Below are 23,765 nucleotides of genomic sequence, written 5' to 3'. Positions count from 1 at the left end.
AGAGAGAGAGAGAGAGAGAGAGAGAGAGAGAGAGAGAGAGAGAGAGCATCTTTGGGAGGTGGGGGTCTAGCGGAAGGAAGGCAGGCCACCAAGCACAGAACCTCCGCAGGAGTGTTGAGGCTCTGGCTCTTCTTCCTCACTCCTTGCTTCCTTTCTGGCTTCTGTGATGCGATCTTCCCTTGCCACAACCTTCCATGATGATGTGCAGCACCAGCATGAGCCCAGAGCAACAGGGCCAGGCAAGCATGGACTAAAATCTCCGGAACCATGAGCCAAAATAAACATTTCTTCTTCTCTGTAAGTTACTGTACTTATCTCAGGCATTTTGTCCTATGTTAGCAATGGAAGTATGCAACAGTGAAGGAGAAAAATAGCCACTGGAGAACTACCTTTACAACCCTTGCCAAGGTCAGAGTTCAGAGGAGGGGAGGAAGGTTGAGCGACTTTAAGTGGGGCCTCGGAGAGCCAGGGCATGGGTACCAGAAAGCAAATGGCAGTGCACTGTTCTCCCGGCCACTATGAGGCCCGCCCTGCAGCGTTCCCCGGCACCTGACCATCCTTACTAGCCAGGAGTTAGGCTTCTTCTTTCTCTTGGTCTTACCTTATGAGCATCCTATTAATGGACCAGATAGAAACAATCCCAAGAGGAAAGATGCTAAGCCTGAAATATCACACCATCTTGTTCTGTTTCCTTCATCACATTGATGCAATAAATTTGTTTAAATGCACATCCAGTGGGCTAAAAGAAAATCAGCGTAGCAGCGAAGAGCAACCTAGGTGAGTCTAGGTTACAGGAAGAGAACACCATCTTTTTGCATGGTATTATTTAAAAGGTTCTTAGACATTTTGGCATCCGGCTATCTCTTTGTGAGGCAGATTTCGTGCTCCTGGTGGTGCGTCTGGGTGTGGACTGGTGGGAGGAACGACAGCTGATGAAAGCCAGGGAACTTCAGGAAAGTCACAGCTCTAACCCGAATTCCACAATTTGCTCCTCCCCACAGATTTCAGCCATGAGAGCTCAGCTCTTTTCGGGTTCTAGACTAAAAAGGAAGAGTGCTGCATTGACTATATCTCTGTATTAGTTTTATTACTGCCTTTACAAATTATTACAAACTTTGTAGCCAAAACAACACACCTGTCCTGTCACCTGGCTCTGATAAAAATCTGACGCAGATCTCATTGGATGAGAACAAGGTGTTGGACAGCCTGAGTTCCTTCCCGAGTCTTCAAGGGCAAAGCCACTTCCCAGCTCCCCTGAGCCTCTAGAGGGACGCCACATTGTTTAGCGCGTGGCCTAGTCCTCCACCCTCACACCAATGACTAGCATCTTTTTGACCCTGTTTCTATAGTCATACCTCTTTTTCTAAGCTTTCTTCTCCTTCTTCCATCTTTAAGGGCTCTTTGGGCTACACTGGGGCCACCCGTATTATCCAGGAGAACCTCCCTTTTCTTTTCTTTTTAATGTACTTGGCACAGGGCCTCACCAAGCAGCTCAGACTCATAGTGACCCTCCTGTTTTCAGCCTCTCCAGCTCTGGGATCACAGGCGTGCACCACCTCACCCGGACTCGGTTGCAGGCTCAGCATAGCCCTGGTGGTGGGGCCAGCATGGCATGTGAGACCGGGGATCAATCCCTGGTCCCTGTCCTTGCCTAAGCAGACACTCAGTCCACTGAGCTATTTTGCCGGCCCGAATCTCCCCATTTTAAAGTCAGATAGTTAACCATCTTAATTCCATTTCCACCTTATTCCCCAAAGTAGCATATTCTCATATTCTAGAGGTTAGAATGTGGACATCTATTGAGGGACTATTAGCCTCCTACAATATGCTTCTGTGTATCTGACCCATTATGAATTCTATTCATTGGTAGCACAATTCCTTTTTCTACATAGGTAAACAAGTTCACCTTTTACTTCCATGTGTTTTACTAATATGGACCAGAGAAGAAATCTCCGTTAGTAACACTTCATCCTGGGAAGCTGGTGGAGAGCTCCAATGCATTGTTTTGAAGACAATATTAGATCTGCACTGTTAACCTCTCCCTGGTTGCTGCCAAGGTCTGTATCATTCACAACATCCTTTTTCCTTTGGTGTGTCAAAACTAATATAAATTATGAGCCCTTGTTGCCCCATTACAAGTTCACTTTCCCATTTTATATAATTCCTTTTCCAGTAGACAGTCATTGGTTAGTGGTGATTTTAATGTATCTTCTTTCCAACGAATATTTCCACCCTGTATCTTTGGGGGATGAGCAGATGGAAGAGCAGCCTGCCCACACTCTTACAGAGGTTATATTCTATTCAAGATTCGGAGACAAAAACTCTCTGGCCAGGCGTACAACACAGAGTCCACCTCAAAAGGGGTCTAACCCCACAGAAGGAGGGAAGCTGAGGAGGACGAGGCTCTCAAGAGGATGTGAGACTCCACCAAGAGCCAGGGAACAAGTTATTCTGATGATTCCCCAACAAAGAAAAAAGTCACTGTGCTCAGGGAGAACGTGGTGAAAGATAAAATTTGAAAGACCAGGATGGGCTCATGAGAAGGCTAAACACTTCAGACTTTGTATCAGGGATAACACAGTTTTTAAATTTTTGAATTTTCTCATTTAATAGACTTCTGTTTTTTAGAACAACGTTAGGTTCACAGCAAGGTTCTGTTGAAGACAGAGATTTCTCATGCATCCGCTGGCTCACCCTGGCACACCCATTAACCACTGCACCAGTGCTCATTGTCGTGCAGTCTCTAGCATACATTAGGCCATGGTCCTCAGAGCACGGCATATTCCACCAATCTGGACAAAGGTACAGTACCGTGTGTCCACTCTGATGGTGTCACGGGTTCACCGCTCTAAAAATCCTGTCTCTGCCTATTCCACTGTCTCTCTACCCTAACCCCTGGCAACCACTGATCTTTTTAAGATCTCCATATTTTTCCCTTTTCCAGAGTATCATATAGTTGGAATCATACAATACATAATTTGTTCAGATTAGCTTTTTTCAGTTAGTAATATGTATTTATGTTTCTTTGGTGTCTTTTCATTGCTCGACAGCTCTTTTCTATTAAGTTCAGCCTAAGAGTCCATTGGTCCACCTGTCTGGATGTGCCACAGCTTATTAATCCATTAAACAATTGCAGGACATGCTGATTAAACATCCGTGTGTAGGCTTCTGTGTGGACAGGCTTTCAACACCTTGGGGTAAATATCAACAAGCACAGTTACTTGGTTGGATGGTGAGTATAATACTATTATAAAAAAAACACCAAGCTAGCTTCCAAAGTGGCTATTGCTATTATTTTGTGCTTCTACCATTAACCACTCCTGTTGCTCCGCATCCTCACAGCATTTGCTGGTATTAGAATGTTCTAAACGTTGGCCATTCTAAGTGGAGCTGATACCTCATTGTTGACTTCATTTGCCTTTCTCTGATGATGTATGACCTGGATATCTTGGCCTCTCCTTTTGACACCACTCCATCTTCTTTGATGCAAGATTTGTGAAGGCCTTTGACCTCTTTTTTCAATGTCTTGTGTGCATAATGCATAATGCTCAGTTTTTATATCCCTTTGAGTATACTGGATAATGGTCTCTTACCTAATATGCTTTTTGTAAATATTTTTCCCATGGTGCACCTTGTCTGTGTCTTTTACTTTCTTGTCTGTGTCTTTCACAGAAAAGAAAATTTTCAATTTAGTGACATCTGACTTGTTCTTTCTTTGAAGCAGGCCTTTGGTATTACATCCAAAAAGATATCACCAAATCCACAATCATCTAAACATATTTCTTCTTAGACTTTCATAGTTATGTACCTTCCTTTCAGTTCTATCATTCATTTTGAATTAATTATTGTGAAAAATGTAGGGTCTATGTCTAGGCTCATAGGTTATTGTCTTGCTTTGGTTTTTGTCTTTCTGAGACACAGTCTAGCTATGCGGTTTAGGCTGGCCTTGAGCTTACCTTATAGCCCAGGCTTGTCTCAGAACTCTCAACAATCCTCCTGCCACAGCCTCCCAAGTGCTGGGATCACAGGTGTGTGTGCCACCACACCCAACTAGGCTCACAGTTTTGGTTTTTGTTTCAGTTTTTTTAATGTACGTAATAGAGGGTCTACAGAGTGTCACTACACAGATGACTTGTAGTGATCCTCCTGTTTTCAGCCTCCCAAGCACTGGGATTACAGGCTCACACCACCACGCTGTCTCACAGCACCCCAGGGGTGGGGCCAGCACTGTCTGTGGTGCCAGGGATTGAACCCTACTCCCTGCGCTCTGCCTAAGCAGGCACTTAGCTTCACAGTTTTGAAGTGGGTATCTAGTTGTTTCAGCATCAATTATTGAAAACATTTTTCTTCCATTGTTTTGCCTTTGCTCCTTTGACAAAAATCAGCTGATTATATTTAAGTGAGCCTATTTCCCTGCTGTCACACTAATCTGTTTCTTTCACTAGTACTGTACTACTGTGAGTGCTACAAGTTTATCTTAAGTCTTGAAGTCAAGTAGCATCTACCCTCTAGGTTCTCTTTCATTACTGTGTTGGCTATTCTGGCGCTTCTGTACCTTCACATAAACTTTAAATTAGTAAGTTTGCAGATGGCCACAGAGCAACTTGCTAGAATTTTGACTGTGATTTGCTGGATCTACAGATCAAGTTGGAAAGAACTGGCATCTTGCTAATATTTGGTCTCCCAGTCATACACAAAATAAGAGCACTAAAAAAAATAAATAAATAAAAATCCATCCTTTCATTCTATTTATTTGACTTCTTTCATCAGATTATTTTTCTCATCTAGACCATATATATATATATATATATATATATACCTAAGTATTTCATTTGTTCTAGTGCTAATGTAAAGAGCACCATGATTTTAATTTCAGTCTCTACTTGTTCACTGTTAATATACAGGAAAGTGTTTGGCATTTGTGTATTAATCCTATATCCTGCAATGTTGCTATAACCACTTATTGTTCTAATTTTACAAAAATCAGTTCATTATATTTTCTACAAAAATCTACATGGCATCTGTGAACAAAGCTTTATTTGCTCCCTTCCAATCTGTACACCTTTTAGTTCCTTTTCTTATTCTATCCAGGGTGAGGCCTTAATCCTAGAATTAGTTCAAAAAGCAATGATGTTGAAAAGCAATGGTGAGGAGCCGGGGAGATGGCTCAGTAGAATAAGCACTTCCCTGGCAGGCGAAAGGGCCTGATCAATCCCCAATTCTGCTAAAAAAAAAAAAAAAAGAAAGAAAGAAAGAAAAAGCAATGGTGAAAGGGGATATTTTGACCTTGTTTCTGACATTTGTGGGAAAGGTTGAAATTTTTCACTACTAAGTCTGAAATTAATTGCAGGTTTATTGTAGTCGTTAACAGAGCGAGGAAGTTCCCTTCCACTGAGAGATTTTTAAACAGCAGATTTAAGGAGATTTTTTGAAAACCACTAAGTCTGCTTACACAAGTGCAGACATTGGGGTTCGATCCCCCATAATGAATACTATGCCAGCCCCGCCCTGGGGTGCACTGAGCCGGCAACTGAGTCTGGGGGTGGTGGTGCATGCCTGTAATCCCAGTGCTGGGAGGCTGAAAATAGGCAGATCACTACAAGTCCAAGCTGCATAGTAAGATCCTGTACCAAATACACAAATGAAAGAAGAAAGAAAGAAAGAAAAAGAAAGAAAGAAAGAAAGAAAGAAAGAAAGAAAGAAAGAAAGAAAGAAAGAAAGAAAGAAAGACAAAAGAAAAACAAGCAAGCCAGCTAGCCAGCCAGCCAATAAGTCATGAGTTAGGAGGCTGTTGGAATACTTCTTAGGACAGATCAGAATGGCCTTAACTAGGGTGGAGGTGGTAGCTGTAGAGATTGAGGGTAACTTAAATTATCCACTTAGGAATGGAAAGGGCCCCTAGCTCATCTAATCTTCCTTTTATATGAAGAACCTGAGGGCAGAGAGGTTCATTTTTCCCATGGTGACTTTCTCTTCTTTTCCTGCTTTTTCTGTATCTCTTAAGACATTTGTCAGAATCGCCCAACTAAGACCTTTATCCCCTCACAGCTAACATTTTCTGTAGTTTAATTTTGCGTTTGCATAATGTATCTGCCCTCCGGTTCATATCACCTGGTTCTGGAGACAAAGAAGATTGCTAATTAACTTGCTCTGCGGAGCTGTACTCACAAACCAATCAAAAACACTTCTTGACAGGGATGACACGTAGGGAGGAAAGGACAACACAAATGCAGAAACGAGAACTTCCCGTTCACACAGTTCTGGGAAAGTCTGTCAATGGTTTCAAGCAAAGCTACAGAAATTATCAGACTATAGGCCTAGGATGTAGCTTTCCAAGGCAAGGTTTTATTCATTTCTTGCATAATATAAACCTGAGTCTGCCAAAATTCTCCTAGGAAGAAAGCCACAGACGTCAACAACAGGATCGTTGGGGATCAACCGTGAGAAAGGCCTCTAGGTTGTCCTAACAGCAGGCTTAACAGTTACACAATTCTGAAGCCACTGTTTTCCATCACCAATAAAATGACCCTGGGCCAACTACAGATGCTTAATATACACAATATATACAATGTATTAGTCCAATATAAATTTAGCCTGAAAGGGGCACTGCCACACACCGCTGCTCATAACTGTTTCAGTGTGTCTGATAAATTGGTTGATTCGGCTTGCCACGCATGAATTTACTGAAGAACTAAGGGGACAGAAAAGCCCAGCAATGGGCTTTTCCACTTGCATACTGCATGAAAGTTGAGTGAAGGTGCTCAAAATCCTTAGTCATCAGGAAAATGCAGATTAAAACCACATGGGATATCATTTATCATCCATTAGGATAGCTGAAACGAAAAGCCTGACAACACCAAGTGCTAGCAACAACATGAAGCTCCTGGAGGGTGGCTTCTACACTTAGCATCACGCACTGGGAGGATGAAATGATTCTGAGCCTTTGGAAAACAATCTGGCAGCTCCTAATGAAAAATTTAAAGCATCTGTGCTGGGACTCGCTCTTTCTTCTGTGTCTCTTCTAAGTACTTGTCGATAAGAAATGAAAACTCATGTTCCCAAAGATAAAGTTTGTGCATGGGTGTATGGGTCAGCTTTTTTTCAGTAAGTCCAAATTTGAAATGATTCAAATATACAAATTGTCAGGTAGCAATATAACAGAGCACACCCAGTAATAAAAAAGAATGAACCCCTGCCTTCACATAACATGATGAACTCAAATATTATGCTAAACGAAGGAGGCCAGACAAAAGCCTATACTCTGTATGATCCCATTTATGTGTGGCTGTTAAACTCATCTATGATGACAGAAATCAGAACAGGAATTGGATCAGTCATATACTACATAACAATATTTGAGTTAAGGATGGAAAAGATATATGATGTTGTTAACATAAGATTATAATGAGTTGAATTAATACTGCCTTGGGATGTTAGAAGTGTCTTAGATTATATTGTGAATTCACTTAATGAGAAATTATAGCAATGCTGTTCTCAGGATACATTCCTTCTGTTACTCAAAGCATGATGCATTCTGTCACTTTTCTTGTTAATATAGAGACTTTTATTCATTAAATTAAAATACTTAACCAAAAAAAAAAAAAAGAAAGAACAGGAATTGGTTATAGAAAGGAGTGAAGAGCCAGGGAGATAGCTCAGGAGAATAAGCGCTTGCCTGGAAAGTACAAGGGCCTGAGTTCAATCCCCAGTTCTGGGGAAAAAAAAAAAAAATTGTCTGAACGGAGTGAAAACTGATGAAAAAGTATAGGAGAGCTTTGTTTGAGGTCACAGACATTTTATAGAGCAGTACCTTGGATCATGAACTTAATTCTTTCCACGATTCTGGTCACAACTTAAATTTAACAATGAGGTTCAATGTTAGCTGTATGGGGAAATTTGATTTGCCTCTTGTCCACTTCAGTTTGCAACTGGAATCATGGGAAGAATTAAATTCATGAACCGAGGCACCACTGTGTCTTGCTTCAAGAGTAGTTCAGACATGTACTAAAACTCTTGAAATCATGCAGTTAAGAGTTGTTGGTAGTTTTTACCATTTTTTAAATAGAAAAAAAAATGATCTAAAGCCCTATAGCACATTGGGCTTGAACACCATTTTTTGGTAACAATATTATTGTTAAGGTACACATCACAGGGCTGGCCAAATAGCTCAGCGGATTAAAGCACCTGAAAGCAGGTTCAGGGGCTGGGGGTTTGATCCCTGGGCCTGCCCTGCTGGCCCCACCCCCAGGGCATGCTGAGAGGGTGATTGAGACTGGGCATGGTGGCCTGCGCCTGTAATCCCAGCACTTGGGAGGATGTAAACAGGAGAATCACTATGAGTCTGAACACCCTGTAGACCCTTCCCTAAAAAAATACAAAAAGAAAAAAATGTACACATCACACTATGTGTCAGCATTAGTCTAAGCAAGAGATAGACAAATACATATATATTAAAAATTAATTTAATCCTTACAATAAACCCATGAGGTCATGCACTATTATTCATGTCCATTGTATGGAAGAAGATGAGAGCAGAGAAAATTAATAGCTTATCAAGATCACACAGCTAGTAAGCAACAGAGATGGGATCTGAATCCAGGCAGCCTGCTGCAGAGCTCTGGTCCATCATTACACTACGCATGGAAACAGAGGGCCAGCCAAATAGCTCAGCGGATTAAAGCACCTGCTTAGGCAGGTGCAGGGCCGCGATCCTGCCCCAGCCAGCTGTGCCGGCCGCCCCCGGGTGTGCTGAGCCAGCGATTGAGACTGTAATCCCAGCACTTGGGAGGCTATAAACAGGGGGATCACTACGATTCCAATCTAAGCAGCGAGACCCTGAAGACCCTGTCCTAAAATACAAAGGAAAAAAAAAAGAGAAAAGAAAAGAAAAAGAAACAGAGTAGAACACAAGGAGAATGCATTTCTTCTTCCCTATTTGTGTCCGGCAGCTTGTGAAGCTCAAGAGCTCCAGCGTGGTACGGGAAGGGCCTGCAAATGTGCTGGAGGTGCGCAGCACAGGCCAAGATCCCCCAGAGCAGTTAGCAGCAGCGTTGCAGTCCATGTGACACCTAGCTTAGAGGCAGAACTGGGACAACTACACTGCATATAATCGAAGAGTCTGCTTTTAGTATCTGTGAACCTCACGTACTTTCCATAACCAAGAGTCACTGCATTTTACTCAACTTCCTTATTTTGGGGAAGTGGACCCCAGGTAGAAGAGAAAAAAGCACTGGATGGTTAAGAGTGTCAGCCAAGGAAACCTGACTTTTGACTCCGATCTCACTTTACACTTGGGTGGTAAAGTTTCATACTAATCTTGTTAACCTGATGAATGGGTAGGGGAAGGGAGTAGAGTTAAGAGGGACGACTTGATGAAAATATCAAAGGCATCCAAGTGTGGTGGCTCACCCTGTAACCCCGCACTCAGGAGACTAAGGCAGGAAGATCACCATGAGTTTGAGGCCAGCCTGGGCTACATAGTGAGCTCAAGGCAAACCTGAACTATGTAGCAAGACCCTGTCTCAAAAAGAAAAAAAAAAAAAGAGAGAGAGAGAAAGAAAATAACAGAACACAAGATTTAAAAACTAGAAATTCCTTTTGGTATTAGATTAGAAACTGCTAAGGAACAAGACACTTGCACAGTGGCAAAATATTATTTTCCATATTGGTTACTGATTGCAAAGAGTAGCGGAGTGGGGCAGCCACCGCCTTGAATCTTCAAAGTTGGCAACAACTTGGACAATCTGGTGTGATAGTAAATTCTAAACCACAAAATGTCATCTTTTTGCTGTTTTTTTTTTGTTGTTGTTGTTGTTATTTGAGAAAAGGTCTTGCCATGTAATTGAGGCTGGCCTCACATGCACTGTATATCCAAGGCCAGGCTCAGATTATTAATCCTCTTGTTAGCCTCCCAAGTGCTGGGATTACAGGTGTGCACCACCACACCTCCAAAGTATGACCTGAATGTTTAATTTAAGGATTCCAAGGAAGAGCCAGCCAAATAGCTCATCAGATTAAAGGGCCTGCAAGCTGGACCTGGCGTTTGATCCCTGAGCCTGCTATGCCGGTGCCGCCTCCAGGGCACACTGAGACAGCAATTGAGACTGGGAGTAGGAAGCAGGAAGAGGATGGACTATCCCAGATATTTTCTTGTTCTTTGAGACACAATGCCCAGCACATAGCCCGTAAAGGAAGAGAGGCTTACTTTAGCTTGGATCTTCAGCCCACAGTCAGGCAGGAAGGGCACGGTAGGAGGCTCTGAGTGAAGGGGAGCTGCTCCTCCCTTGCTTCTGTGGAAGCGGTGACAAGAAGCCGGGAGCAGGGAAGGGAGCTGCACCCTCCAGGACACTGACTAGGCTCCACCTCCCAACAGTACCCTCAGCTCTAAATTCATGATCCAATCACCTTCCAAAAGCCCTACCTCTTGCCGGGAATGTAGCTCAGTGGCACAAGCACCTGCCCAGCAAGTGCTTGGTCCTAAATTCAACTCCTAACACCAAAAAAGAAAGAAGGCCGAGTATGGTGGTGCACACCTGTAATCTAGGTGCTCTGGAGGCTGTATCAAGAGATCGTTGCAAGTTCCAGACCAGCCTGGGCTACAAAGGGAACTCAAGGCCAGCCTGAACTGCATAGGGACACTTTGTCTCAAAAAGACAAGAAACAAACAAGAAAGCCCTACCTCAGAGCACAACAGGCTTTAGGGGACAAACTACATCTCATATTTTATATCCCTCAAGAGGCCCTTAAAATAACAAAAAAGTAAATGAAAGCAACTGTTGGGACTAAGGTCCACAGGGGTGGTTATAATTTTTTAAAAAGGAAAAACAAGTGTTGGGGAAGATGTAGAGTAACTGGAACCCTAATATGTCACTGGTGGGAATGGGAAGAGGCCAAAGTGCTGTGAAACCCTTTGGCAGTTTCTCATCGCAGAATTACAGTTAGATACAGCAGCAAGTCCACTCTTAGGTATACAGCGAAGCAACTGCAACCAGGAATTCAATCCAATACTTGGCCCTCGGGCTGCACTTTAACATTATTCCCAGTTAGCCCAAAGGCAGAAACAACTCACATGCGCGCTGTATTAGCCAGTTTTTTTGTTACTGTGATAAAATATCTGATTTTAAAAGCTTAAAAGGAGAAAAGATTTATTTTGGAGAATGAAATAAATTTGAGAATAAAATCTCTTTTGAGAGACTGCAGTCCATGGTTAGACGGCTCCATTTTTTTTGGAGTTTATAGTAAAGCAGAAGATCATGGCAAAGGGCATGGCAGAAAGGAGGGAGAGAGAGAGGAAAAGGGGGAGGGAGGGAAAGAGGGGGGAGGGAAGGAGGGAAGGGAGAGAGAGAATCAGAACAACCAAGTGTAATATGCAATCCTTCACTAGTACTTGCTTTCAAAATAAAAAGCCATAAAATATAATTTGGACAAGTACGTGGCATTAAGTAGGGATATGTTATCATGAGACTGTTAACTTTCTTAGGTGTGATAATGGTGCTGTGGATATGCAGAACATACCATTATATATATATATATATATATATATATATATTGTGATGTTTGTTACTTACTTACAAATGATGACACTCAAAAGAACTCTGTGGGTGTCCATGTGCAGAGGGAGAGGGGCTGGTGACAAGGAAAGGAATTGCAGTCAAACATCAGCAACTGTCAAATGGAGGTGAATATGCCTACTCATTACACTACTCTGTCATTCTGTACGTTTAATTTTTTTGTATTTGGTACAGGGTCTTACTAGGTCGGTTAGACTCATAGTGATCCTCCTATTTTCAGCCTCCCAAGCGCTGGGATTACAGGTATGCGCCACCACACCGTCTCAATCGCCATCTCAGTGCACCCCAGGGGTGGGGCTGGCACAGCGCACCAGGGACGGAACCCCTGACCCCTATGTCTGCCTAAGCAGGCTCTTTAATCTGCTATTTGGCCAGCCAAATATTTTCATAATACATTGTCCCTTGCTATTTCGTGGCTCGATTTTCACAGACTCACTGTTCCGTGGGTTTTCAAAAAATATTAATCTAAATTATTTATGGAGGATTTTTTGCTATATGGAGGGATTTTGCAGTATGTTCAGTGTGTTAAAATTACATAGGTTTATGAGTTTAGAAAATGGCTAAGAACATTAGAAGAGTTCTTAAAAGTGTGGAAAGGTTTATAAGTGTGTGACAGATTACTCCCTATTCCTGGCTCACATGTAATAAGCAAAAGGTGTGTGTCAGCCCCGCCCCAGAGCTGCGATTGAGACTGGGCATGATGGCGCGCACCTGTAATCCCAGTGCTTGGATGGCTGAAAACAGAGGGATCACTACGAGTCTGATCTGTGTAGTGAGACGTTGTAGACCCTGTACTAAAGACATAAATATCCTATTAATCTTTTTTTCTGTGTATAAAGAAAAGAAGTTCTCCTTTAAGCAATAATGTCTTGGTTACTTTTCTCTCCTTGCTGAGACAAAATACCCAATATCCAATGTTAAGGAGGAAAGCTCATTGTAGAGGTTTCAGTCCATAATCTGCTGGCTCTAAGACAGGGTGGCGAGGCTGTGGGACAAGATGCCTAAAGTTTTCACAAGAGCAAAGCGGGTGGGAGCAAGCCTCTTTTCCTGCCTTCTGTGTACGCCGGCTGCCTGCCCTAGGGCGGGTGCAGCCCTTACAATCCCAGCACTGAGAAATGACCAACTACAAACTAGACTCCATCTGAAAAGCCGACCGTGTGACCCAGGAGGCCACCGCGAAAGAAAAGGCAGACCCAACCTGTGCCCTAGGTGTCCTTCTGGCCCAATTGTTTTGTACTAAAATAGACCTCTCTCCCAAATACAACGTACAGTGTAGAAACCGTGAATTAAAACATTTATACTTTTGTTCCTGTTTTGCCGCTTCCCCTTATGCGGAGGCACTTCCCGGCGCTTCCTGCGGAGCAGCCCCAGCACCGCCGCCACCGCTACCACCGCGACCGCGGAGAAAGCCCAGCACAGCGGTCCGCTGGGGCCCGCCCCCACTGAGCGCACGCGCCAGCACGCGCGGCTCTGATTGGTCCGTCTTGCAGCTCGCCGGCATCCCTGCGACCAATCGGCGTAGTGCTTGTTGGGCGGCGACGGCAACCAGCGTACACAAGGTGCCGGAGCGGCTAGCGGGAGCGGACCCGGGCCATGAACTTGGGGTAAGGCGGCTGGTCGGCAGCGAACACGGGGTGCGGTGGTCTGGTGCCTGGAGTCCCCCGCGGGGAGCCTCCTGGAACTGCGCCGTCTGCGGCGGCAGAGCCTGTTTCCCCGCAGTAGAGAAAGGCGAGGGGCGTGGGTCGGCCTGTACGACCTCGCACACCGCTCTCCTCGCCGCCTCCCCGAGGCATCCCGGGCCGGCCGGGGCGCCCGGTTCTCTGCGACCTGGCGTTTGGGGGGCTCGCAGAGTATGGGAGCGCCCAGGTTTCCTTGACACCTGCGGGGCGAGGAACCGAGGCGTCTCGAGGAGTCGCTGTGCAGTATTAGCAGGAGCTCAAGGAGAGGCTGAATAGTAGGTCTGTGGCATCGCTCAGAAGTTAATGTGTTGGAAAGTTAAGTCACCAAACCCAAACTTAACCGCTTGTCGTTCAGCACATAGTGTTTACTACAGTATGGGAATTTAAAAATGTCTGCTCCTCGGGGACTTTAGGAGTGCAGCATCGGTACCTTGCAGTTTCTGTGAAAGTCTGTCTCTGGCTCTCACTGTCCCTCTGTCTCTGTGTCACATATCGCATCGTAGGAATTTTTACTTCTCCCCTTTGTGTACTGCCCCAGCCCCCCCTTCACCCCCTCAGTCCCCACCCTGCGCGTCTGCTCCCCTCTCTAGATTCCCTTGCCGAGGCTGGGGATTTAGCTCGGTAGAATGCTAAATGTCCAGCAAGCCGGAAGCCCTGGGTTCAGTCCTGGGCACCAAAACCAAAAAATAAACCTCAACTAGATTCTCTTCCCATCCCCATAGTCTACCTCCTTGTTTCCTTTCATCTATCTTTTATTTTGCTCTTTAAATTATTTATATATTGGGTTTCTCCCAATCACAAAAACCATATGATCTTAAAGTTCTCTGTATCCTTTATTTTACTCAATATAATCTCGTTACATTTATTTTCTTATAAGTGACTCATTTATTTTTTATGGCAGAGTAGTATTCCATTGTATATAAATACCTCATTTTCTTTATCCGCTCATCTGTTGGTGGACACAAAGGCTGCATGCAAGACATAGCTGTTACAGACTGTGCTATAAACACGAGTGTTCAGGTATCACTTTAGTAGGATGTCTCTAATTCTTTTGGGAAGATATTTAGAGCAGGAATGGATTGCTCAAATGGAATTTCCAGTTTTAGTTTCTTGAGCTCTCCGAAATGTTTTCCATGGTGGTTTTACTAATTTATATTGCCACCAACAGTGTAAGGTGTTCCTCCCCTCCTCCCCCCACCCCACACCCTCGCCAGGATGTTATTTTATGTTTTGATAGTAGCCATTCTTTCTCAACTGAGATGACACCTTAGAGTTGACTTAATTTGCATTTCTCTAATGGCTGGAGATATTGAACATTTTTTTGGTGTATTATGTGCACATATGTACTTCTTATAAGAAGTGTCTGTTCATTTGTTTTTTTTTTTTTTTTTTAATTTTATTTATTTATGTGTGTATGTGTGTGGCCAGCTCAGCCCACCAGGGGGCGGGGCTGGCTGGCATGTGGTGCTGGGGGATTGAACCGCGGTCCCTGTGCTTTGCCAAGCTTGTTCTAAGTAGGTGCTTTAGACCACTGAGCCATCTCACCAGCCCCAATGTGTCTGTTCATTTGAGTTGCCTGTTTTGACTGGGTCTTTTATTCTGGGAGTGCCTGTGTGTGTGTGTGTGTGTGTGTGTGTTCTTTATGTATTCTAGCTCTTAGTCCCCTGAGGAGTAGCTGGCAAATTTCCCTTTTCTATAGGTTGTCTCTTTACTCTGGTTAAACAGCAGCTTTTTAATTCCATGTAGTCCCATTTGTGGATTGTTGGTATTACTCCTTGTGCATTGGGGTTCTAGTCAGAAAATCTATGGCTGTGTCCAGGCTGGAGATGTAGCTTAGTGGGCTCAGTGCCTGCCTGGCAAGAGTGAGGCCCTGAGTTCAATTTCTGGTGTCAAAAAAAAATTATTCCTATTTTGTCTTCAGCAGATTCAGTGCTTCTGTCTTCATATGTTTTTGAATCATTTTAATTTGATATTAGCATAAGGTAAGAGACAGGCTTCTAGATTTCATCCTCCTGCGTGTGTATAACCAGTTTGCCCAGCACCATTTGTTAAAGAGGCTTTTTCCTTTTTTTTCCCAGCAGATATTGTTGGCCCTTTTGTCAAGGTTCAGGTGGCTGGATGTGCCTGGAATTGTTTTGTATCCTCAGTTATGGTCTGCTGACCCACGTCTGTTTTGTGCAGTGCCATGCTGTTTTTAATCACTATGTCTTTGTAAATACAACTTGAAATCAGATTGTGATTCTCCTACTTTGCTCTTGTTACTCAGGAGTGCTTTAACTACCCTTGGTCTCTTCTGGTTCCATAGGGTTGTAGGGTTGTTTTGATAGTTCAATGAAGTAGACTGCTAGAATTTTAATTTCAACTCTTAGACTTCACTTTTGTCCCTTTTAATATATATTGACTTGTATTTGTTTTTTTCCTTCTAGTAAGACAGTGAATTACTCTATGGACTGCTGCTTTTGTTTTCCAGTCTTTTTAGTTAGGCCTTTAACAAATGTACAATTGTTGGGCAGCCTCTTCTGTTTCTTTATGCTTGTGCTTTTGACATGCACATATAAAGTATCCAGCTAGAATATATGTATGATCTCATGTCACAGCACAAGTATCACAGCATACAAAATTTATTATGGGTTTATTGTTGTAGTATTAACAAGAGTCCGTAGACGTGAATGTGTATTTGAAATATCCAAATTAAAGTGGGACCCTGTGCCTAGTCAGTAACCTCGTGGCGTCCTTATAGCCTGGTGCCCTAGGTCTGCGTAGAATGTGTTAGTCACGAGAAACTGCTAAAATGATACATATGACTTGTTTCTTTTCCTGGTGAGGAGTTTTGGTAACTGCATTCTTTTCTTCAGTTTACTTATGACTTAAAGGATGATATGATAGCTGGCTTAACTAGTGAACAATGATAATAATATCTTGTACTATTGAAGAGTTTCAAGAAAAAATTTGTCCCTGTAGTCTCTTCCCTTCCTGGATTGAAAAGCATCTTACATGAAGACTACCTCAGTATGTACAAGAGTCATACAAAAATTCAAAGGAACAGATTTACTTTCAAGGTTCAAATGAATATATTTAGTTATTTAAAATGTTACAATTTTCTTTTATATTGCAGAGATGGTTTAAAGCTTGAAACGGAATTACTGGATGGAAAAACCAAGCTAATACTATCTCCATATGGTATGTGATGTTATTGGAACTCTAAAGTGTTAAATTTCTTCATAAAGGTTATAGGCATTTCAGACTTTTTGCATGTAATGGAGTGGTATTTAAATACTTTGAAAGAAGCTGTTTTCCCAAACTAATTTAAATTTACATTTAGCCGAGTAAAGTCAGATTACATCAGCATTTACTATTGTAAATATTCAGATTTATAAATTTAATGCATTGTATTTCGTGTATAATTTTATCATTTGTATGTGTATATAGAAATTATTATTGGCTAATGCATGGCATAGACAAAACTTAGGTAATTATGTTCTTTGCATATAAAGAAAATAGTGTTTGAATAAGTTAAATGTATGGTGAGACCAGTTGCTACCGTCTTGTTTAGTATTAATTTTAAAACTCTGTACTTGGTCATCTCCTTCAAGGTATTCATCCCACTCCCCACTTGTTTGTGAATTTTTTTTTACTGTGGGAAGATAACTGATATAAACAAAATGCAATACAAATAAATACAGCAATTGAACCATACTGTAAAAGTTGGAGCACCAAGGCAGGATCAAAAGTTAATGCACTAAAAAAAAAAAAAAAAAAAAAAGTTAATGCACTAATTAAAATTTTCTTTTGTGACTGCTTTTGATTTACAGATTAGTAATTTATTTTTTCTTTTGTAGAACATAAATCAAACATTTCTATGAAGGTAAGCCAAATGACTTTGACTTGATATGTTTTCAAATGTAAAATGCAGGGAGTTTTTTCCCCAGTGGTTTAAAGATAATTCCTGGAAAATATCAAAATTTTTTTTTAGAGCTGTGGAATGGTGGTGAAAGGTTAATTTGTTTTCAGGCTGGTCCTTTCACAGAAGTGCAACATTGTCACATAAAAGCCTAGTTAATAGAATCTCTTCTCTGGATTAGTGCTATCTAGAACATCTAGAAGTTTCTATAAAGATGAAATGTAAAGTAGTTGTCCACACAATTTAAAATGTAGCTAGTGTAACAGAAGAGCTGAATTTCTAATTTCACAGTTGTTTTTAATTAAATTGTATTGCTACTGCACTAGACAGTGCAGTTCTAGAGATCTCTAAAAATAATCAAACTTTAAACCAAAAATAAAAATAAAAAAATAAATAAAAACCAAAAATATTTTTTCATACTGAAATTCCATTTGCCCACACCAAAACCAAAATTTAACTAACAAATTCTTACATATAGCTTTCTCCTTTAAAAGATTACACTTGGACTTAGTAGTAATTTTCCTTCCTCAGTAGCCCATTCTACCTTTTTCTACAAAATATATTAATCCCCCCTTATTTTCTTTTTCTCTTTTTTAGATAAATATTGGCAAGAGTTTCTCCTCCCTTTGTAGCTGCTCTGTCCTTTACCTCTGCAGTATCGTAGTCTTTATCTGTAGGGAGAATTATTTTTGATGATGTAGCATTTTCCCTTCAACTCTGAGTCCTTTATGGCTTTGTTATTTCTTCTTGGTTTAATCAAAATGGAAAGTTGATTCAGTACATCAGAGAAATTCTGTAAGCTACTTTTAATTATTTTTCTATATGTATACATTAGTCTTTATTTTCTGTGCTTTTGCTTTGTGTTTTTAGTACTTATGGTCAGTTGTGTCTGGAAATAGTAAATGGAAAATTCCAGAAATAATTAATTCCTTTTTAAACTATGTATCCTTTGGAGTAGTGTGATGAAATCTCACTCTGTCCTGCCAGGGATGGGAATCATTCCAGTGTGTTCACATCCATTCAGTAGCCATCTCAGTAGTTATCACAGGGCCTGTTAGTGGGGTTTGGTCCTACCTTCAGTTTCAAATATTCTGGGACTATTTCCTCTAAGGAGGAGATAGGGGAATTTTACAGACTACCATAGTCCCTACAGGGACTACCATGTAGTATATCGTGATTCCTTGAGTACTCTTTTTTTTTTTTTTTTCAAAATTTTATTGATAAACAGATAGCAATGAGACAGTTTCAAATCAAATCGGAAGTACAGTTTAAACAGATAACACACTGCATATATTCTTCTTAGTGGTTAATTGCTGTACAAGATCTGGACTTGAGCTTCTATTTACAAACACCATTAGAACAAATCATTCTATTCATTAAGAGAATGCCACTATATATCTATCCTAACCACTTTGAATACACAGATACAAAACGGACATTCATCTGTATACCCCATTTTTTCTAAGTTCCGTTATTGAATATTATAGGTGTCTAAAACCTTGCGTACTCTTAATCACGGAACACAGATTGAAAATGATATCCTCTCTTTTACCTATTAAAATGTTCCAACTTACCTCTTGTACTTAAGACACATTATGAAGTACAGTGTCCTTTTTCAAACTTCTAGATGAAAAGCTACTTGTAATGATTTGTCTCTTACTCAGTCCTCTATTCTCCTTCCACCTGTTCTTCTTCCTATTTATGTCCTTAACAGAGTTGTTATAGTCACCACACCTGTGAAGATTTATTGTCTTTTTAATGAACTCAGGGCGCCTGGAGATCCTTTCAGTCCCATAATAAGTTCTTGGACTTTTGGTGGAATCATTACCACACTGTGTCTACTACACATGGATATTGTACCTTAGGATTTTTTTCCTTTTTAGTATAATGTGTTCTCAGATGATGTTTATCTTAATTTATGTGTCATGTTAAAGCAAACTGGGTCACCCTGTGCATTTAGTACTTCAAAGTACTGACACAACCTTCTGTATTGTTTTCAAGGAGCTCCTCTTTCCCATATTTGCAGAAGTTGCAGTTACCCTTTTCCTCCTTAGTTTTTGCTCTTCATGAACATCAGAATCAATACTTGTCTTCTGTGTTTCAGTTACTTTCTAAATCTCTTGAGTATAATAGTGCCACAACTGTATGCTGAACTGTCTTTTCTTTAAGTTACTCATGAATTTTCTCAACAGAGCTGCTTTTTTTTTCCTTCTGCTGAGATAAACAATTGAGTGACTTCAATCCTGACAATTGTTTCCTATTTCTCACAAGTTGAATTACTGTCATCTCCCTGTTGTGTTTTTAGCACAGCTGAACTGTATCTTATCACACGTGGTTAAAATGCTTTCCTAATTTTAGCCAAAGCTCTTCTGCATTCTTTTTAAAGCTTCATAATGAATATGAAGTAAAGATGGTTACAGCCCAATTTCTTATGCTTATTGGAAGAAAAATGAAGGAAATAGAAATTATTTTGTCTCATAACTAATTTATAAAAATAATGGACTCTAAAACTTTCATACTTAAGATAGCCTCAAAAAGTTGAAATATACAATGTTAAGAATATTTTTGACCAGTTGTGGTTGTGCTCACTTGTGGTCCCAGGAACTTGGGACTCTGAAACCTGAGGATTAAGCCCAGGAGTTCAAGACTGACCTGGACCCCATAAGCCAAATCTCCCCTCAAAAAGAAAGAAAAAGTTTTCATACATATTTATTTGTACATGTGAGAATCAGTAGTAGATTAAATGATGTGTAGGCTGAGGCAGGAGGATTGCTATGAGTTTGAGGCCAGCCTAGGTTACAAAGAGAATTCAAGTTCATCCTGAATTACAGAGCAAAATCCTGTCTCAAAAAGACAAAAAGCACATTATTTTTCTTTGATTCCTTTTGACAGATTTTTGTCCCTGTATAAATTGTGAAATGCCAGTATTAAATAATGTGTTCAACATTGTCTTTATAGTATTATGAAAAATACTGATAGAATTAAAACTAAAAGTAACATGCTGTATAAAAAATGTTTTAAAAATGTTTTGCAAAATAATCTCATTTGGTCAATTAAAATTAATCTTATCCAGGAAGTATTTGGGAAATAATTTGAGCTAGGTTGCTTATTCTTATTTAGTAGTAAGAAAACGACAGAAATTAGAGTCTTTCAGGGTATGTTAAAGCAATGTATTATACTTTGAAGACTAAGACAAACTGATATAAACATTTCCTAGAAAACTGAAATGCTAAGGGCCAGAGAGATGGCTCAGTGGAATAAGACCTTTCCTGGCAAGCGCAAGGGCCTGAGTTCAATCCCTTGTTCCAAAAAAAAAAAAAAAAAAAAAACAAGCTGAAATGCTCAGCTATTCCCAGAAAAAGTTTATATGAATCCAAAGAAAGGTAAATTAGTAGGAAACATAAGATAAGGTGGAAACATACTGAGATGGTAGTGTTCATCTGCTTATGTGCATTCCTCTGATAATTTGCTTGCTTCATTAAGAATTACTTGCCATTGTCTAAAAATTAGAAAATCTAATGTAAGGTTTGGCAATCTCAAGCCTGCTGAAATATGGGGTAACTTAGCAGTGGGTAAGCTCCTTTTTGGCAATGTAGAGTGTGTGTGTGTACTGCCTATCTCCTTTAGACGGAAGAATGCGCTTGCATTCATCCTAGTTCCCATCCTGTCTAGTTAATAGGAGCTATTTGAGTTTGCCACCCTTCACTTAGAAAGTTACAGTATAGCTGCAAGTGCGAGAGGGTAGAAATATGCTTTAGAACCAGATGCTGGTACTATCAAAAATATAAACTCAGGTATAAACAGGAGGTGAATAAGATAATAAAGAGATTTTGTGGTTGATACAGTTATGTTTTGAAACTTTGGGTAAGATGTAATTGGATGATTGGTAACTGTAGTTATATACTATTTTCTTGAAAGGTCACAGAAATTTGGATAAGCTGGATGCAAGTTTTATGGTTTCCAATCCACTCTTTGATGTTAATAATTTCTTCTTATTCATTTTTATATCCCCAACACTTTTCCTATAGTGGTGAACACATAAAAAGCACCACTTAGTATTTACTAAATGATTATTGAATTATTTCAGGTTATAGAAATGTACAGCGGACTATGGAAGCTAGATGAGCAAGGTGAATAACTGGGTTGTCATAATGAAAACCTAAACTTGGAGTTGCTATGATGTAAATGATAAGGAAAAGATATGTGAGAGGAAGAAGTAATGTTTACAGATAAGCAAAGAAAGACTTGAAGGGAGAAGTTCAAAAATGACTTCTTGGTTATTGGCCTGAGATTAGAATAACAGTACCACAAAAATGAAATATTTTGGAAAAGGGAGTTAATTTGAGACCAAAAGGTAAAGAGTTTAATGGCATAAGTAGAATAGTTGAACATATCGGATCAAAGTTTATTGCACACCTTCCGTTTCATTTATCTGTTCTAAGTATTTGGAATACAGGAGTGAACAAAACACAAAAAATCTATGCTTTCAGAGTCTACTTTAGGAAAGTGAAGGATAAGCAGACTTTAAGCAAAATAGATGCTGTAATATAGAACGTTGTAATAGATAATATGTAATATGAAATGTTGGACTTGAAAGTGCATGCCTATAATTCCAGTACTCTAAAAGTTTGAGGCAGGAGAATGCAAATTTGAGCTGGACTCTTCAGTGATTTAGTGAGATGTTGTCTCAATATTTAAAAAAAAATTCAAGACTGCTGGGGGAGGAAAAAGTGCCATGAACCAAAAATGAGAGAGAAGAACATTTCTGGTTTAGCCTTCTCTAGGAGTGCTAGAGAAGCAGGAGTGTGGATAGAACAGAGTGGTTAGGGAAGGCCTCACTGAGCAGGTAATAAGTGAATGAAGAGTAGAAGGTGAGGAAATGAATCGTGTAGAACTGAAAGAAGAGTGTTCCAGGTAGAGGGACGGATTAATGCTAAGGCCTTATGGAGTCCAAAGGGCAAGAAGCATATGTGGCTGAAGAATGAAAGAAAATTAGGTCAAATATGAGAGATACTGGGGGCAAAAGAAGGAAGAGAAGAAAGAAGGGAAGAGTGTTCCCAGGTGAGGCACTGGACATTTAACTTTTCCTCCAACCAAGATGAAAAGCCACAGAAGGCAGTGCCATGTCTCACTTAAATGTTAAGGTAATTACTGTAGCTCCTGTGTTGGAAATGGACTGAGGAGCCAGGATTCCGTTTGGAAGGTTTTGTGATGATTCAGTGAGAGTTAGTAACTTAGCGCAAGGGAGTAAAAAGGGATATGTTTTGAAGGTGCAACAAAATAGTGTTTGATGACCAATCTGGCATGAGGAAGAAGGGAAATGCAGCCGTAACATTTTGGGCATGAGTAACTTTGGCGGCAAAGAAGCAGAAGGTGAAGTTACCTAGGGGCAGAAAGGAAGAGATGAGTTCAATTTTGGACATACTAACTTTGAAATGTCTTTTAGAAACCTCGTGGAAATGTTGGGTAGTCATGAGAAACCTAGAGTTAGAGAGGGATGCTGGAAGACACAGGGGAAGTCATCAACATGAGTAAACATTTAGAGCAAATTACCGGTTAAATGAGGGAAGAGTACGACCCTGTGCCTGAGCTCCCCAACTTTTAAGCGGTCTTGGAGGAGAGAAGCCAGTGAAAACCAAAAAGCAGAATCGTGGATTTCTGAAACTGAAGCAGAGAAAGTGCTTCAAAGGGTAGTCAGTTGTATCAGATGCAGCCTATAAGTAAAGTAAGGTGAAGATTTGAGAACTGGTTGCTAGACTTAACAGTATAAAAGTTACTAGTAACCTTGAGCAGTTTTGGTGGGGTAGGATGAGTTTGAAATGGGTTTACAGGAGATCAAAAGACAAAAATGGAATTCAGAATTGTTTAAGCTAGTAAAATGGTAGCATATTTGTATGTAAACAGTCGTGATTCCGCAGAAAAGTTTATGAGGGAGATAGCTCAGTGGCTAAAACACCTGCCTGGCAAGCTCAAGGTCCTAAGTTTGATCCCTGGCACCAAAAAAGAAAGAAATGGCAAAGAATTGCTAGAGAGATCTTTTGAGAGAGAGTTGTAGAATTTTATACAAGTACAGGAGGTAAATAGTTTTATGGATACCAGTGCTGGTACAGATTTGATGGTCAAAACTTCAATTTTTTTTTTTTTTTTTTTTTTTTTTGGCGGAACCGGGGATTGAACTCAGATCCTTGCGTTTGCCAATCAAGCGCTTATTCTACTGAGCCATCTCCCCGGTCCCAAAACTTTAATTTTTTAATACAATATTTCTATAAGATTTTCAGTGAAGTATTAAATAAGATCATGTGCTAAGAAGAGTGTACTAGGATTTGGGGGAAAAGAAGGTTCACTGAGCATGAGAAAGCAAAGGGACATGGGAAATGTATGACTTACAAGTAACATTAAGAGCTCATTTGATGATCTGGGTTGTTTTCGTGTTTTTTTTTTTTTTTTTTTTTTTTTTATTTTTTTTTTTTTTTACAAGGTATTCAGGGTCTCTCCACTACATTGGACTCAGATTGGTCCACCTATTTTTCAGGCTAATTTATTGAAAGAAGATCGAGGTGAATTCGGTATAATAGTCAAAGTTCCAGGTAATGAGGAAAGGCTGGGTTTTTTTGG

The 23,765-nt window shown here is 40.6% G+C and overlaps 1 protein-coding gene across 1 annotated transcript in view; it reads left to right on the top strand.

Annotated features, from left to right (window-relative positions):
- Positions 1–13,101: 13,101 nt before the first annotated feature.
- Ccdc66 (coiled-coil domain containing 66) overlaps positions 13,102–23,765 on the top strand; it is a 36,147-nt gene continuing 25,483 nt past the window's right edge. The window contains exons 1-3 of the mRNA XM_023715727.1: positions 13,102–13,174; positions 16,365–16,429; positions 17,089–17,114. Of these exons, the coding sequence (XP_023571495.1) occupies positions 13,164–13,174; positions 16,365–16,429; positions 17,089–17,114 (102 nt within the window). The 5' untranslated portion in view covers positions 13,102–13,163. The remainder of the gene's footprint in view (positions 13,175–16,364; positions 16,430–17,088; positions 17,115–23,765) is intronic.

Source organism: Octodon degus, unplaced genomic scaffold (genome assembly GCF_000260255.1).
Source record: "Octodon degus isolate 3935 unplaced genomic scaffold, OctDeg1.0 scaffold00043, whole genome shotgun sequence".
Classification (NCBI taxonomy): Eukaryota; Metazoa; Chordata; class Mammalia; order Rodentia; family Octodontidae; genus Octodon; species Octodon degus.
Note: the sequence above shows the minus strand (reverse complement) of the source record. Positions and strands in the feature narration are given on the sequence as shown.